A 17,145-nucleotide genomic window follows, 5' to 3' on the forward strand; every position below is an offset into this window, starting at 1 on the left:
TCGCCGAATCCATCGTGCAGCGGTGTTCCTGTGGACACCAACCCGCTGGCTTATCTGTGACGCCGAACCCTTCGTTATGAAGGTCAATAATAGCTCCTCGTGTTCCCTCTGAGGTTTCCATGTCGTCTGGCATGTGTAGATCTCTACTGCTTCATATTGCCTCTGTTTTATACCCACGTTCACCGAGACCGAACCCTCGCTCATCATTCAGTCGACACAAAGCAACAATCCGAAAAGAGGAAACAAACACACTGATTGTCAGCCATATGGCAACACCTAGTGGGGGGGGGGGGGTTATGAGGATACACTTACCAACCTTCCCGACATATCACAGTGTTTACGTACCGTTTTGGAAGTCGTCGATCTCACCCAGCACCGATACTTTTTGGTGCGAGTGTACCTCCCTTCAGCCACTTTAACCGAGGTATCTTTACTACCCGGGTTTCAGCATCACTTTGGGAGGTCGAGTCTGGAACTTTAGTAGTAATTTTTTTCTTTCGTACATTTTAAATCAGTGACTTTAATCCAGGTATCTTCATCACTTTTAATCTTCCTGTCCAGTACTTCATCTGTCTGCATCATAATCCCCAAACCGTGACTTCGTTCAGTGGCTCTTGTTCAAAAGTAAATAACTAAATTTTGAAACTCAATTAGTATTCAAGAGGAGAGATAGATATAAAAGTCACACAATATAATGCTCAGAAGATTTTATTATTATTATTATTAAAAAAAAAATATGATGACACTCAATATGAATGGCATAAAAAAAATATGTATCCTGAGAAGCCACAACAGAAATCCCTAAAACTGTCATAAAAAACAAAAATAACATGAAAATTTAAACCTTTAATAAAATAAGATTCCATTCACTTTATTTCGAGGGATATTGCTGAGGTGTTACACTGGGCTAGGCTTCACTCTACTAGATACTTGAAAGTTTGGTTGTCAAAATAAATCCCGACGTCCAGTGACCGCACTTCTCTTCTCTTCCTACGCACTGATATGGACCCTTCGAGAATCTCACCTGCAACAGAGACAAACTTATGTGATTGATTACATTCTCTCTACAGATGGAGGTTGTATGTAGCCCAAAATATTAAAGAAATAAAGAAATTAGCTCTGTTTCCCTCTCATACAGGAAGTTAATGATCTAACCTAAAGGACTTGATGTGGGAGAAGACAGTCTGGTAATACTGGGAGAAGGTACAGACACCAGTGGAGGGAGGGCTGTGTTGATGGTGACTCCAGATAATTGGTGTTGTACTAAGACAAGGTTTACAAGAGAGAGAGAAAGATGGAGGTCACCTGAGAATATTAGGCACCCTAGCTTATTTCACCTGATGAATAAACACCCTAACCTAACCTAACCCAACCAAACCTAATATAACCTAACCTAACCTAACCTAACTTAACCTAACACCAACCTAACCTAACTTAACCTAACACCAACCTAACTTAACTCCACAGGAAACATGAGGGTAATATACTAATCTTTGGGTCAATAAAAAAAGGTAAATTAAAAAAATAAAAACATTAAATGATTCTGGAGAGAGTAGCATTATCCTTTTCCTGAGTAGCAAATTGGTGTCTCAGAAACAGACTTTAGACATTCGGTATATACAGTACAGTACTCTGATCCACCTGAAGATGAGACACGCCGGGTTGTTTCAAATTATTTAATACAGTAATACTATTTGGAAGGGTTAGGTTAGGTTAGGTTATGTCATGTTAGTTTAATTGTCACATGGAACGAGCTAGGGTGCCTAATCTTCATGTGATTGGTTTATTCTTTATGCCCCAAGTTGGTAGACTTTTACTTCGCGGTCCTCTATTATTAGCGGATGACACCCTGGATGTACCCAAGAATGTCTGTGGGTAGTTTTAAAGTTGCTGGCATTTACGTGGTCAAGACAGGGAGCCATTCATTCTAGAGACAGTAATTTCCTTTACCTGTATTGTGAATGTGTGTGTGTGTAGACGGACACACACAAAACAAATACAAATAAATAATAATTAGAAAATACTCTCACAAATAATCAGAAAGAAATTTATAAAAAATGTGAGTCTACCCTCAAATCTGTTCTCTATTACAGTACTTTATTAATAAAGCACGGACTTGTGGGTAGACTGTAGTGGATCCCTCCCCTACAAACGCTTGTCGCTGAGTAGCCGACCCCGCGAATTCTCCAGTATATGCCTCGTGGTCTAGGTCAACCAGCGCCGCCTTACATGACGGAGGTCAACTATTAAGCCACGCCTACCTCCGCTATATAAGACCTGACCTCGTGGTCACCTACCTCTCTTTCTACCTACAGCCAGTCTCCAAGCAACACCTCCTCCTCCTCCTCCGCCACTGCCTGGCGGCCCTCGCTCCCGCCGGCGAGCATGGCGACCCACAAGCTGGTCCTCCTTTGAGCACCCTCACCAACCAGCTCTCTCTACATCACGCTTGTAACCATGCTGCCCTCCCAGCACCAAGCTGCACTGTACATCCAATACAACATGTATACAGAGAGCACATTGTGAGTTTCCTTTCTCCATCCCATCCTGAGTGTGAACCAAACAAATGTACCCCACAGACTCAACATTTATTTGTATATTTGTGTGTGTGTGTGTGTGTGTGTGTGTGTGTGTGTGTGTGTGTCTACACACACACACACACACCCATATATACAATACTACAGGTAAAAGAAATAATTGTCCTAAGGACAAACACATAAAGGGAATATACATATCTTTGTACACAAGTAAAAATGTACCCCCCCCCCCTCCGGTCATTTGCGGATTTGGCGATTCGCGGCCATTTTGAGAACCTAACCCCTGCGAATTTGGGGGCCTCCTGTACAGTGAAACTTAAAGACAATAGTTGATATTACTTCCCTCAAGTTCTCACAAACACCTCCCACACAAGACATCCCTCACTCTGTCCAGTACAAAATCTCATAAACTAACATTTTAAAAGATCAGAATCACATTGAAATATTACACGGCCATCAGCAGAGGTGGAAAATATTACAGTAATGCGAACAACTTCATATTTCCCGCCTCTGCTGACAGCTGAGCGGCCAAGCTCCCCGGTCTCTCACTCATCCACCAACTTTCCGAGGCTGTGTAATATTTCAATGAGATTCTGATCTTTTAAAATTTCAGTTTTTGCATAATGTGCTTTTACTGATACATAATTTGTCTTAGTTTGCCTTATTGTGGGTAAAAATAAGTATACAGCCATTCCTCGACTTACGACCACCCAGACATACGACCGCCTCAGTCGTACCAAAATTTTTCCAAATTACATATTTTCGAGTCCCAACGTTAGTGATTGCGCTGTGTACTGACAAAATTTTCGTTTGTATTTCACTTTAAAATGGCTGGCAAGCTTCAAAGTGAGTTTTGTGGTGCTGAGAAGAAAAAGAGACACCCATTTTAGATTTTCTATGTATTACTTTCGCATTTTCAACTTACGACCAATTTGACTTATGACCTGGAATTGGGTCCCTAAACCCGTCGTAAGTCGGGGACTGCCTGTATTCTTAAAAAGATAAATGATGCAGTAACCTTAAATGTCCACGTATGTGTTGGCGTTCCCAATCGTCTCGCTTTATTTCTTTACCATTAGTGGTTAGCTACTTCTATTGTTCCATTTATTAACACTAAATAACATTATTTAAAACATGTATTAAATTTTTTACATTAATTTTACTACAGCTACAACCAGGGTCTTATTTTCTTTAGGTTCTCGTGTAGAACTATCGTCCCGGACTCCCGGCTGTAAACACAAACGAAAACAATGGCGTCCCATCTCCTCTTGTGTGACCATATTATTATTCATTTATATTGTATAAGGACCATTCAGAAACATTATTTAAAGAATATAGTTTGGACTTTTCATTAATTGTATTGTTTTGGGGGGGAGAGGAGGGTAAAAAGCCACACAAAAGATATGAAAAGGTCACACTTGGGAACACATCTCATTATTATTGCTTTATTTTAATGGTCATTAATGAGTCGCGATACAATGATTCACCTTACACTGCAATATTGGAGGACACATTACCGTCGTTATTCGAGGCCTTACTGTACCAAATACAGTTTATACCACAATTCACAAATACAGTTACACCACATTACCACATAACAACTAGAGATACCAAAAGTGTTTTACCGCCAACCACAGAAAACATCACTAAATTTTCAATCTGTAGACTTTGTGGATAAATAATTGAGTTTGTTAGTCCATTCTCTAGTACCTTTCAGTGATGAGACCAGGCACATAGGTCACCCTTCATGAATCACCTGAAGATTAACCCCCAAGAGCTCAACTGAAGTCTTACCCCCACCCTCCCTAGTGTAACCAGCCTGAAACTATATAAGGGTGATAATCTGGTGATGCATAAAGGTTAAAATTGTTAATAGAGTCTACTAGGTCACTTGTGTTAGGTGAAGAGTGGTTCAGTAACAAGAAACAAGTACTGTACTGTACAATATAATAGATCATGAGAGTACGTACCTTTTTTAATAGCACGAGGTTCAGGCAGGTAAAATACCGTCTGCTTCCAGTGTGTGGGCGTGGAGTGCGGACCAGTGGAGAAGAAAACGGCACTCGGCATGTCAAAGTAAGTGTCGAAATAGCCAACCAATCCCGTGAGCCGACCGTCTCTCTCTACAGTGAGGGAAAATCTCGACGTAAACTCCGTGTCTCTTGAAGTGATTTTCATGAGGTCAAAGTCGGCAATCTGGTCTGGAGGAAAAGGTATAATAATGAACGGATTTACATAAGAAGATTAACAGTAAACTGTGTCTCCGTATAAATCTATTTTTAACGTAAAACGCCGTGTGGTTACTTAGAGAGTTGTAAAAAGTACTGGACTTTGTTACTTAAGTAAAAGTACAGTGACCCCTCCGTTAACGAACTCAATCCGTTCCAGAAGGTCGTTCGTTAACCGAAAAGTTCGTTAACCGAAACCATTGTTTCAATGGGTTTTTGGGTAATTGGTTCCAGCTCACCGAAAATTTCCTAAATTCAACAAAAATGGTAGAAAAGTTCACTTACTTTGAGTTGTGTATGTAGAAGGCTCCTGGATGATGATGATGATGATGGGATTTAGAATGGGGGTGGAGGAGAAGGAAGAAGAGAAGGCATTGGGGTGGAAGAGAAGTCACCCCATGGCGCCATTTCACCCATAAAATTTTAGCTCTCTTGGTGTAATTCAAGATTATTTTCTTTAAATCAACACTGCACTGCATTATATATTGTCAATATGTAAAATATATTTCAAAATGACCAATAATTTGCTTGGAAACACAGAAAAAAGCGTTTAGTTGAAGAGAGTCTCAAGCAAGATGTTACCTCCAGTGAAAACAGAGAGACTAACGCCTGTCTGGTGTGTTAACAGGCTGGATGGCACGCCAGAAACTAGTCACTTTACCTTCAACTATGTTCAATAATTGTTAAAATGACTAAAAAATTGAATATTAAACTTTTAAAATTATTGAATAGTATAAACTTCTTGATATTTACTAAAATAGTAAGGAATTTAAGCCCTGGAACCGATTAATGTATTGGCGGACTGATACTAAAGCTGGTTGCCCGGTCAGTGCAAGCGAAAACATGTTGAGGTCGGTTCGTAAGAACTTCGTTAACCGAATTTTTTTTCGTTAACCGAATTGAAGATCCTTATGGAAGGCAGTTCGTTAATCGAAATTACGTTAACCGAGGTGTTCGTTAAACGAGGGGTCACTGTATTGTTACATTGACAAAATGTTTCTCAAGTAGAAGTACAAAAGTATCTCATTCATAAAGTACTAAAGTATTGAAAGTAAAAAGTAACACAAAATTATTAACTGTCTCAAATAATAAAATAAATCTACATTAAATTATAAAAAATAGTTAACTAAAGATAAAAATAAAGGACATATTATTACACATGTTTATTTCCAAATCTTTCTATTGATATTTATCAATAACTGATTCTCGAAATTATGGCTGTCCAATCAAGATCTTTTAGGCCTAAGTAAAACTAGAGGCGTTGTTAGCCACACAAAGCATCAGGGGCTTTAACCCTCCACTCCCCACAAACTCCTGCTAGCTCATCATGACTCACTCTTTATGTTAACTCTAATAACAGCTTAATACACACATTTATTTTCACATTTTATACAGCATGACTTTATACAGCATGTATGGAAACTATTACAAAGTTCAAATGATAAATGGACAACATTAGGGAATCGTTAGGTTAATACATAAATGATCATCAATTACAAAATTACTCTTGGGCAGAACACTCAGAACATGGTCAGATCCAGCTAGTGTCATATAGGTCTCTCACTCTGGTTAACAATTCCTTAGAGGCTAAATGATGGGAGCATTACTTCATAACGTCTGTCGTTGAGTCGTCCAAATGTGTTATTATTTCATTGTGTCTGACATTCTCCAGCATTTCCTTTTTAATAGATAAGACAGCCAGGTGATGCAGTCTCCTTTGCCCCAGTGTTCGTCATAGTCAGGTGTACAGATGCCTACTGAAAGCTCTCTTGCAACTCCAGCTGCTGACTGGCACTGTCAGGGTAACTTGTAATATTTCATTAAGTGATGGAAACATATCAGGGTCTAATAAGGCTGGCATTACCAGCCCCTTTTCTGCGGGCTAAATAATGTTTCGCTACTGTTAGTTCCTCAGATTTTAACTCCATGTTATAATGACTGGCAATGACTGTGAGGCACTGCTTGGACAAAAACATTTCAGCAGTAGGGCTGCTTGCCCGAATTCCTCTTAACAGATCAGCATTTATACTCGAAAACCGATGATGAATCTCATTTATCATCTGGCCCACACATGGCTAATATAACTTTCCCGAACATTTTCTATAAGATAGTTGTTGTGAGGATAAACACAACAGCTGAAAAGTTCAGTTACATATAGAATAAGGTTGAATGGACGGTGTTTCTTGGTATTCATAATTTACAGCTACCAGAGCGGAAATGGAAAAAGTGTTTTCCAGCTTTTTTCAGTAATAAGATATGACATAAATCTTTATTTTGGTATCAGGAAAAAAGAAGCCCTGGAAGCCCGAGTTTAACGACGCCACTAAATATAAGTCCAGCGTGACCTACCGAAAGAGAATACATCCACCCGCTCTTCTCCCTACAATCCATCACAGGGATGGTCAACAGGCTGAGAATATAACCATCCAACACTATGATCACTTTCTTCCTTATCCACACAAGTATCATCAACGTGGTCTTATGGTCCACAGATACAATGTTGTCTCTGCTGGCATTAGGTTAGGATACAGACCTATCTGGCAAGTATCTGAGGCAGGGGATGACCTACACTTCTCTTCCTGTAAACTGTGTAACTGTCCCAACACTAACACCCTTCAACACTACTGTACTGTCTTGACTGTCCCACTGTCAGGGACCTCCTACCACAGGGAAGAGTCACTAACCACTACATGTCACCACCTATTTATTCATAATAATTTAGATTTAATTCTTGTACACTACCCACACTTTGGTGGTGCTAACTCTCACAGTCCTCAAATCATATCAATATTGTCTCCATATCACAAGTCACAGTGTGTCCTGCGAGACACAAGTATCAATGTATTAGTGTCTGACCACATGGTCTTGTGACAAGGATTGTTGCCCCCTGGGGTGTAATAAATTAATTAAATAATAAATAATAAGGCCAGCATGACTCAGCAGCTGCAGGTAGTGGGGTGTTAAGCTTGAGAGATAAGTCACATAATGTTGGGAAAGACCTCAGTAGCTCCATTCCATCCCCTGGGCATGACAAGTAGCTATCAAGCTCCTTCAGTTGAGTTTGTGGATGATTGTTGCCTCTGTAGTGACCGAGTCTGACTAAGACTCCCTGTGAACCGTCCCTCTAACTGTGGCTGTGGTCACGTCACTCTTGGATTCTAATTGATGATTGGCTGAATTTTTCTCACTATTTAACATCTGGCAGGTGTTGGGGGGTGTAGGTATATGTGAAGAGCAACTGACATCTAACAGGAAGACCAAGTCCCTGGGGGAGAAGAGAGGGGAGGAGGGGAGGCCGGGTGGTCAAGGTGCTAATGGACACAAGAAGATCAAGAGAAAGTCCGCCGTCATGGCCGCCTGACCTGACCTTACGTCACCTCTAGGTATGTGACCGCGTGGTGTCTCCCACACTGTACCCCTCACAGCTCCACCCACACAACTCTTGGACTATGGTTAATAATTAATTTAAATATATTATTAGTTTGCCACAAACATTAAAACTTTTTGTTTGGGTCATGTAATGAGTAATGATTTTTGTTTTTCAATTATTGGGATAAAGAAAGCCACACTCAAGTAAAAGTACTAAAAAATTTGAGTACAGTCGTTTGTGCTACAACGCGATAGTTGCGTTCTTTTAAAACTTCGCGTTGTAGAAATTCGCGCAATAAATATAACGGCATATGGAGAAAATAGGGTTAGGTGCATATTACTTTGGCTGTGATATCACAGATTTGCTATCACTCAAGCTTGTTCCAGCAATAGTGTTACAGCCTTTCTTTTACATTCACCACCTTCTTCCCTCTTCTTTCCATATTCACGGCTAACACAACAACTTGGAGAAAACAGCGAAAATCACGGAGGACACTTCACCTGATGTAAACAGTGAGCGCTGGTGTAAACCGTTATTAGTCCTCGGTGCCAAACATTCTTTTTAACAATTATTTCCATAAAGTATTTATGTAACAGATAAATTTGCAAAAAAAAACACTTCACAAACAAAAGACACGACTCAATTGAACATGTGATGTCGAACGTGAACTGTAAACATTGCATAACCCCGCACCATTGAGGATGGAATCGTGCTATAGCCAACATTCGTATGCAAAAGTTCGCGTTTCACAAACAGCGTTCCCCTATTCATCAATCGCGTTACAACCAACTCAACACACATTGTAGCAGAAATGACTGTACAGTACTCTTTAAAAAATACCCCAAATGTTACCTGACTACAGAACTCAAGTCAATTTATTTAGTCACTTCATAACTCTGGTTACTTATGAGCCAAAAGTAAAGCCGTTACATTAACAAAAGTGATCCAGTTGATTACGAATTTACCTAATGACAACTACAGGTACTTGATGGAGTTAACAATGAAACAAAACTAACAAACAAACCCACACACTGTATCATCACCTCGGTCACCACAACACACTATCACCACACAACCATCACCTCGGTCACCACAACACACTGTATCATCACCACACAACCATCACCTCGGCCACCACAACACACTGTATCACCACACAACCATCACCTCGGCCACCACAACACACTGTACACATCACCACACAACCATCACCTCGGTCACCACAACACACTGTACACACACACACAACCATCACCTCGGTCACCACAACACACTGTATCATCACCACACAACCATCACCTCGCCACCACAACACACTGTATCACCACACAACCATCACCTCGGCCACCACAACACACTGTACACATCACCACACAACCATCACCTCGGTCACCACAACACACTGTACACATCACTATTAAACACTCAGTAGCCATAGTAGGCAGCTACCAAACAGGGAGGAAGATATTGGAAGCATAATGTGTTGTCTAATGGTAGACCCTGCTGCCATATGTGACCAAGTCCCAGGTTGATGATCTGACTTTCTGCCTCATTTACACACAATTGCAGGGTCTCAATTGTTTCTCTTCCTATTGACAACACAACATACATATATTGTTTCTCACTATTGATCTTTATTATTATTATAATGTAATTTATTTTTAATTTTGTATTTTTTTAACATTTATTATGATTTTGTAAAATTATTATTATCATTATTATTGTTATTATTAATACATTTTTCGCCCCAGGCCCTGACGTGGGTCAGTGCCCTGTGCCCGGGTGGGTTAATACACGGAAAAAAGTAATAATACGTAATAATAAAAATAATATAAATAAAAAAGTTAAAAATAAATAAAATAAATAAAAATTTAAAATACACTGAATCTTACCGTCTATTTCTCTTACAAAATCTCCCCACTGTAAATATTCTACTATCTATAACTGGTTTTATAAACAAGAAGATACAGTAAAGTACAGTATTTGTTGCTGTAACCCTCCTCACTGTATCCCAACTCTTAAACCCACACCACTACTTGTTACTGTGGCACTCTCTCCTCAGCTGCCTAAATCAACAACATAGTGAGAACTCTATTTAATGGACTATAAAGAGAAGAAAGTCCATTATATCGAGGGTCCATTATATATGAAACCCCCATACAATGAACTATAAGAGAGGAAAGTTCAATATATCGAGGGTCCAGTATATATGAAACCCCCATACAATGAACTATAAGAGAGGAAAGTCCATTATATCGAGGGTCCATTATATATGAAACCTCCATCAAACAGATAACAAGGAGAAAGAGGTTCATTATATGGAGGTTTCACAGTAAGTCACATTTACTTTACCTGCTGAAGTAATAATACATTCTTCCTTCACTATATCTGTGGTGGCTTCCTTGATTACCTCCTTCTGCATACACGACATCTTGAACCCGTACACGTCATCCCAGAAGGCTACCAGCTTACTGTATGTACCTGAAACCACACACAAACTCATCAGCCACAAGAATCTAAATAAATAACGAAAATAACTGAATAACTAACTAACTAAACAAGATAAAAACAATAAATATTACCCATTATTTAGGTTTTATAAATATATAATTCTAAAATATTATCAAAATTTAAGAGAAAAAAATTGAAAAGAATTGGTGCCGTATCACTACATGTTAAAATGGTGACAAGATTCTGGAGAGGAGACAAGAATGGTGAAGGGGTCAGTTATTATGGTAAACATTGTGGTGTTTATATGGTGAAGGGGTCAGTTATTATGGTAAACATTGTGGTGTTTATATGGTGAAGGGGTGAGTTATTATGGTAAACATTGTGGTGTTTATATGGAAGGAGTGAGTTATTATGGTAAACATTGTGGTGTTTATATGGTAGTGAGTATTAACTTGGTGTTTATATGGTGAAGGGTGAGTTATTATGGTAAACATTGTGGTGTTATATGGTGAAGGTGAGTTATTATGGTAAACATTGTGGTGTTATATGGTGAAGGGGTGAGTTATTATGGTAAACATTGTGGTGTTATATGGTGAAGGGTGAGTTATTATGTAAACATTGTGGTGTTATATGGTGAAGGGTGAGTTATTATGGTAAACATTGTGGTGTTTATATGGTGAAGGGGTGAGTTATTATGGTAAACATTGTGGTGTTTATATGGTGAAGGGTGAGTTTATATAAACATTGTGGTGTTTATAGGGAAGGCGAGTTATTATGGTAAACATTGTGGTGTTTATATGGTGAAGGGTGAGTTATTATGGTAAACATTGTGGTGTTTATATGGTGAAGGGGTGAGTTATTATGGTAAACATTGTGGTGTTTATATGGTGAAGGGGTGAGTTATTAGGAAAAACATTGTGGTGTTTATATGGTGAAGGAGTGAGTTATTATGGTAAACATTGTGGTGTTTATATGGTGAAGGGGTGAGTTATTATGGTAAACATTGTGGTGTTTATATGGTGAAGGTGAGTTATGGTAAACATTGTGGTGTTTATATGGTGAAGGAGTGAGTTATTATGGTAAACATTGTGGTGTTTATATGGTGAAGGAGGAGTTATTATGGTAAACATTATGGGATATGGTGAAGGGTGAGTTATTATGGTAAACATTGTGGTGTTTATATGGTGAAGGGTGAGTTATTATGGTAAAACATTGTGGTGTTTATATGGTGAAGGAGTGAGTTATTATGGTAAACATTGGGTGTTTATATGGTGAAGGGGTGAGTTATTATGGTAAACAGTGGTGTTTATGGTGAAAAAGGGAGTTATTATGTAAACATTGTGGTTTATAGGTGAAGGAGTGAGTTATTATGGTAAACATTGTGGTGTTTATATGGTGAAGGGGTGAGTTATTATGGTAAACATTGTGGAAGGTGAAGGAAAACATTGGTGTTATATGGTGAAGGGTGAGTTATTATGGTAAACATTGTGTGTTTATATGGTGAAGGACTGAGTTATTATGGTAAACATTGTGGTGTTATATGGTGAAGGAGTGAGTTATTATGGTAAACATTGTGGTGTTTATATGGTGAAGGGTGAGTTATTATGGTAAACATTGTGGTGTTATATGGTGAAGGAGTGAGTTATTATGGTAAACATTGTGGTGTTTATATGGTGAAGGGGTGAGTTATTATGGTAAACATTGTGGTGTTTATATGGTGAAGGGGTGAGTTATTATGGTAAACATTAAACAATGTGGTGTTATAGGTGAAGGAGTGAGTTATTGAAACATTGTGGTGTTTATATGGTGAAGGAGTGAGTTATTATGGAAACATTTGTTTATAGAAGGGTTATTATGGTAAACATGTGGTGTTTATATGGTGAAAGAGTTATTATGGTAAACATTGTGGTGTTATATGGTGAAGGGTGAGTTATTATGGTAAACAATGGTGTTATATGGTGAAGGAGTGAGTTATTATGGTAAACATTGTGGTGTTTATATGGTGAAGGGGTGAGTTATTATGGTAAAATTGTGTGTTTATATGGTGAAGGGGTGAGTTATTATGGTAAACATTGTGGTGTTATATGGTGAAGGATGAGTTATTATGGTAAACATTGTGGTGTTTAATAGGAGTGAGTTATTTGTACATTTGTGTTATATGGTGAAGGTGAGTTGTAAACATTGTGTTATATGTGAAGATGAGTTATTATGTAAACAAAAAGGAGGAGTTATTATAACATTGTGCATATAAGGGAGTTATTATGGAAGTGTTTATATGGTGAAGGAGTGAGTTATTATGGTAAACATTGTGGTGTTTATATGGTGAAGGAGTGAGTTATGGTAAACATTGGTGTTCATATGGTGAAGAGGAGTTATTTGGAAACATTGTGGTGTCATATGGTGAAGGAGTGAGTTATTATGGTAAACATTGTGGTGTTCATGGTGAAGGAGTGAGTTATTATGGTAAACATTGTGGTGTTCATATGGTGAAGGGTGAGTTATTATGGTAAACATTGTGGTGTTTATATGGTGAAGGAGTGAGTTATTATGGTAAAACATTGTGGTGTTCATATGGTGAAGGAGTGAGTTATTATGGTAAACATTGTGGTGTTCATATGGTGAAGGAGTGAGTTATTATGGTAAACATTGTGGTGTTCATATGGTGAAGAGAGTTATTATGGTAAAACATTGTGGTGTTCATATGGTGAAGGAGTGAGTTATTATGGTAAACATTTGGTGTTATATGGTGAAGGAGTGAGTTATTATGGTAAACATTGTGGTGTTCATATGGTGAAGGACTGAGTTATTATGGTAAAACATTGTGGTGTTCATATGGTGGAGTTATCATGTTTAGGTAAGGAGTGAGTTATTATGGTAAACATTGTGGTGTTCATATGGTGAAGGAGTGAGTTATTATGGTAAACATTGTGGTGTTATATGGTGAAGAGTGAGTTTATGGTAAACATTGTGGTGTTCATATGGTGAAGGAGTGAGTTATTATGGTAAACATTGTGGTGTTCATATGGTGAAGGAGTGAGTTATATGGTAAACATTGTGGTGTTCATATGGTGAAGGAGTGGTTATTATGGTAAACATTGTGGTGTCTATATGGTGAAGGACTGAGTTATTATGGTAAACATTGTGGTGTTCATATGGTGAAGGAGTGAGTTATTATGGTAAACATTGTGGTGTTCATATGGTGAAGGACTGAGTTATTATGGTAAACATGGTGTTTATATGGTGAAGGAGGAGTTATTATGGTAAAACATTGTGGTGTTCATATGGTGAAGGACTGAGTTATTATGGTAAACATTGTGGTGTTCATATGGTGAAGGAGGAGTTATTATGGTAAACATTGTGGTGTTATATGGTGAAGGAGTGAGTTATTATGGTAAACATTGTGGTGTTCATATGGTGAAGGGGGTGAGTTATTATGGTAAACATTGTGGTGTTATATGGTGAAGGAGTGAGTTATGTGCCACCAAACAGTGAAGTGAAGAGTTACAAACAAACAATAACAGAATTATGGAAACTATTCAGAGATGTCAAGAAGAGCACAATGGAGAAAGAGGAAGTGTGAAGAGGATATAAATAAATGAAGGAACGGAAGCCTTGGTAGATGATTGGTGGGTGTGTGTGTGTGTGTGTGTGTGTGTGTGTGTGTGTGTGTGTGTGTGTGTGTGTGTGTGTGTGTGTGTGTGTGTGTGTGTGTGTGTGTGTGTGTTACAATATAGTATGGAACTAGAGTATAATATATTAGAAACTCATTGTTTATAGAAATATATATATATCTTTACACAAGACACCATTCACGTGGTCGATACCGAGACTCAGATCTTTCATAAGTTTAGCCTTTATGGTATGGATCACCTGAAGATTAGCACCCCCCAACCCCAGAGAGTTAAACTTCAGTCTGGTTGAGGTGAGGGCAACTCTTGGGGGCTAAACCTGAGCCATAGAGGTCTAGTGTCAGTCAGGACTACACCACATTCTTAGGTGTAATATGACCACATCTAATACAGTGAGCTTACTCATGTCCTCCATCCCTACGAGGTGCATCGTACATCTGTTGGGGAGCAGTAGACCTCCCTCAACCAGGTGTTTATCGCGGGCGTAGAGCACAGAGTCCAACATGCCCTCAAACAGAAGGAAGTAGCCCATCCATTCAGAAACAATGAAGTCAAACTTGTGGTCAAACTGCAAGTCCTCCAGTCTGCCTTTATGTAACGTGATGGCCTCATCCAGCCGGTTCTCTCTGTGTGTATGTGTACTAATGATGATACGATTCATTATATTAAACATAATAATTATATTTAAGATATAGTCCATAAATTATCTAAAGTTTGTTATTAAATACTGTATTACCTATATAATATAACCCTATCTATATACAGTGGATAAATCAACACACCCAGCAAATACTGACAGAACAAAAGACGACTACTGCCGCTTAATCAATTATTATGGAGAGTAACGTCTGTTTTGAGGAGTTAATTGTTTAAGCTCATCAACAAAAAGATGAAATCAAGAAAGAGAATAAAACTAATAAAGACTAACTTGACAATATCTAGAGCCTGGTAGATGACCTCTGACATGTCTACACCTGTGACCACAGCTCCAGCCCTGGCACTGAACATGGACAAGATGGCCGTCCCACATCCAAGATCCAACACTCTCTTGCCACACAGAAGAGCTGAATTGTTCAAAATAGCATCCCTGTATGATTCAGTTCTTACTTGATCCTGTGGAGCAAAAAAAAGATCATCATCATCATTTTACAGCCATTTCCCATGTCTGTGTGGGTTCGTCGGCAGCTCTCCATACTGTGTGGTCTCTTTCATCATGTGTAATATTTTTCTCAACTTCTTCCCAATGTCCTTGGCCTGCCCCTGGCTCTCCTCCCCTGCACATTTACTCATGTTCCTCTTGACTCAATTCCCTCCAGATGAACAAACTATCTCAGGCTGCCTCTAAGTGATAAACTATTTGGTTCAAAGATAAATATGTGTGTGAGTCCTGACCTGAGTACAGTCGTGGTCTTGGCTCCCACAACTTTGGGTCATGTTAAGACAAGAGTTTGTTGGCCAATCACCCTGTAAAATTCCATAACAATTCACGATCTATTAAGACTCTACAGACTGACTACATCTTGAGGTAAAAGTTAACAATAGTCTTAATACCTCACCTTGAGATATACTGTGCCAGGGACTACCTTCTACGGCGCATCACACGCTCTTGTCTGGCTGCACTTACGCCTGCCCGCTGCTGCCCTCACTTGAACGCCACAGCCGCCCCAAGCAACGCCGAGCCAGTCTTTGTTCCGACTTCACATCATTTGTGTGTGATTAAGCGCTTTTGCTCTAAAACTGAACTATAACCATTCGAAATGGCTTCCAAGCGCCATCAAGTGCTACTAATGCTAGTGTAGTGAAGAGGCAACATTAGACCGTTACCCTGGCTACGAAAATGGATGTATTAGCCTGTTTTGAAAAAGGGGAACGTAAGTGAACATAGCCACTGTGCTTGGTCTAACCCACACAACAGTGCGTACTATCAAGACCAACGCTGACAAGGTTAAGGTTAGTGCTGGAAGTGGTACACCTCTGAGTGCAACAAAGACAAACCGTACTAGATGCTGGCAATGGAGGACCAGAATCAACGCAATGCCCCTGTGAGCCTTATGGTTATCCAGCATAAGGCCAGATCCTTGTTTGACGACTTAAAGGCAGAAGAGGGTGAAGGATCGAAGGAAGAGACCTTAACGGCCAGCCAAGGATGGGGCAGCAGAGGGTGAAGGATCAAGGAAGAGACCTTACGTGCGCGGCTGGGCAGCAGAGGGTGAAGGATCAAGGAAGAGACCTTTACGCCAGCCAAGGATGGGGCAGAAGAGGGTGAAGGGAAGGAAGAGACTTTACGGCCAGCCAAGGATGGGGCAGCAGAGGGTGAAGGATCGAAGCAGGGCTGTGGAGTCGAAGACAAACTTTCGACCGACTCCGACTTCTCAAATTTTATGCCCGACCGAATCCGACTCCTTGGCCTATTTGTAACAACTATTTCTACCATCCTAATTGTAATTTGTATGTTGTAACTCGTGAGGTAAAAGTAAACACCGTGGCTATACTGCTACAGCTTTATTAATGATCTGGACGATATTTAAGAACTACAAAAAGATGATAGGCTTGACTTTCAAAGTTTCAATCAAAAGAAAAATAAATTTATTAAGAATTCAAGATATTAACTAGAAAACACCATTTACATGTATATCTAAAAGTTCGATCTCAGCATATGAATTTTGTTTAAGCTCATAATCTGATGTGGATCTAAATGATGATCCTACAATTTTTAAAGTAAAGTTATATATTTATGTACATTAAAGAAATGAATACCTTATTAAGGAAAATGGATAAACCTTACATGATTAAGTTATTAAATTAAATTTGCCTTAATCTCACCAAAACAGGTTGTAGCTAATTGTTTTGTAGCTGAGAGCCTCTGTAGTTTTCAACGAAACAAAATTTGATATAATTCAAAATTTCAAATGGTAAAGAAGAGACTATCG

At 39.0% G+C, this 17,145-nt stretch overlaps 1 protein-coding gene across 3 annotated transcripts in view; it reads right to left on the reverse strand.

Moving 5' to 3' along the window:
- Nucleotides 1–690: 690 nt before the first annotated feature.
- LOC121859676 (protein arginine N-methyltransferase 1-like) overlaps nucleotides 691–17,145 on the reverse strand; it is a 36,778-nt gene continuing 20,323 nt past the window's right edge. For all 3 annotated transcript variants that reach the window (XM_042356597.1, XM_042356599.1, XM_042356600.1), the window contains exons 5-9: nucleotides 15,144–15,328; nucleotides 14,618–14,841; nucleotides 10,488–10,616; nucleotides 4,508–4,738; nucleotides 691–1,024 (exon numbers count right to left, since the gene is read on the reverse strand). In XM_042356597.1, coding sequence (XP_042212531.1) covers nucleotides 915–1,024; nucleotides 4,508–4,738; nucleotides 10,488–10,616; nucleotides 14,618–14,841; nucleotides 15,144–15,328 — 879 coding nt within the window. In that variant the 3' untranslated portion in view covers nucleotides 691–914. The remainder of the gene's footprint in view (nucleotides 1,025–4,507; nucleotides 4,739–10,487; nucleotides 10,617–14,617; nucleotides 14,842–15,143; nucleotides 15,329–17,145) is intronic.

This window comes from Homarus americanus, unplaced genomic scaffold (genome assembly GCF_018991925.1).
Source record: "Homarus americanus isolate GMGI-L3 unplaced genomic scaffold, GMGI_Hamer_2.0 scaffold39306, whole genome shotgun sequence".
In the NCBI taxonomy this organism is placed as follows: Eukaryota; Metazoa; Arthropoda; class Malacostraca; order Decapoda; family Nephropidae; genus Homarus; species Homarus americanus.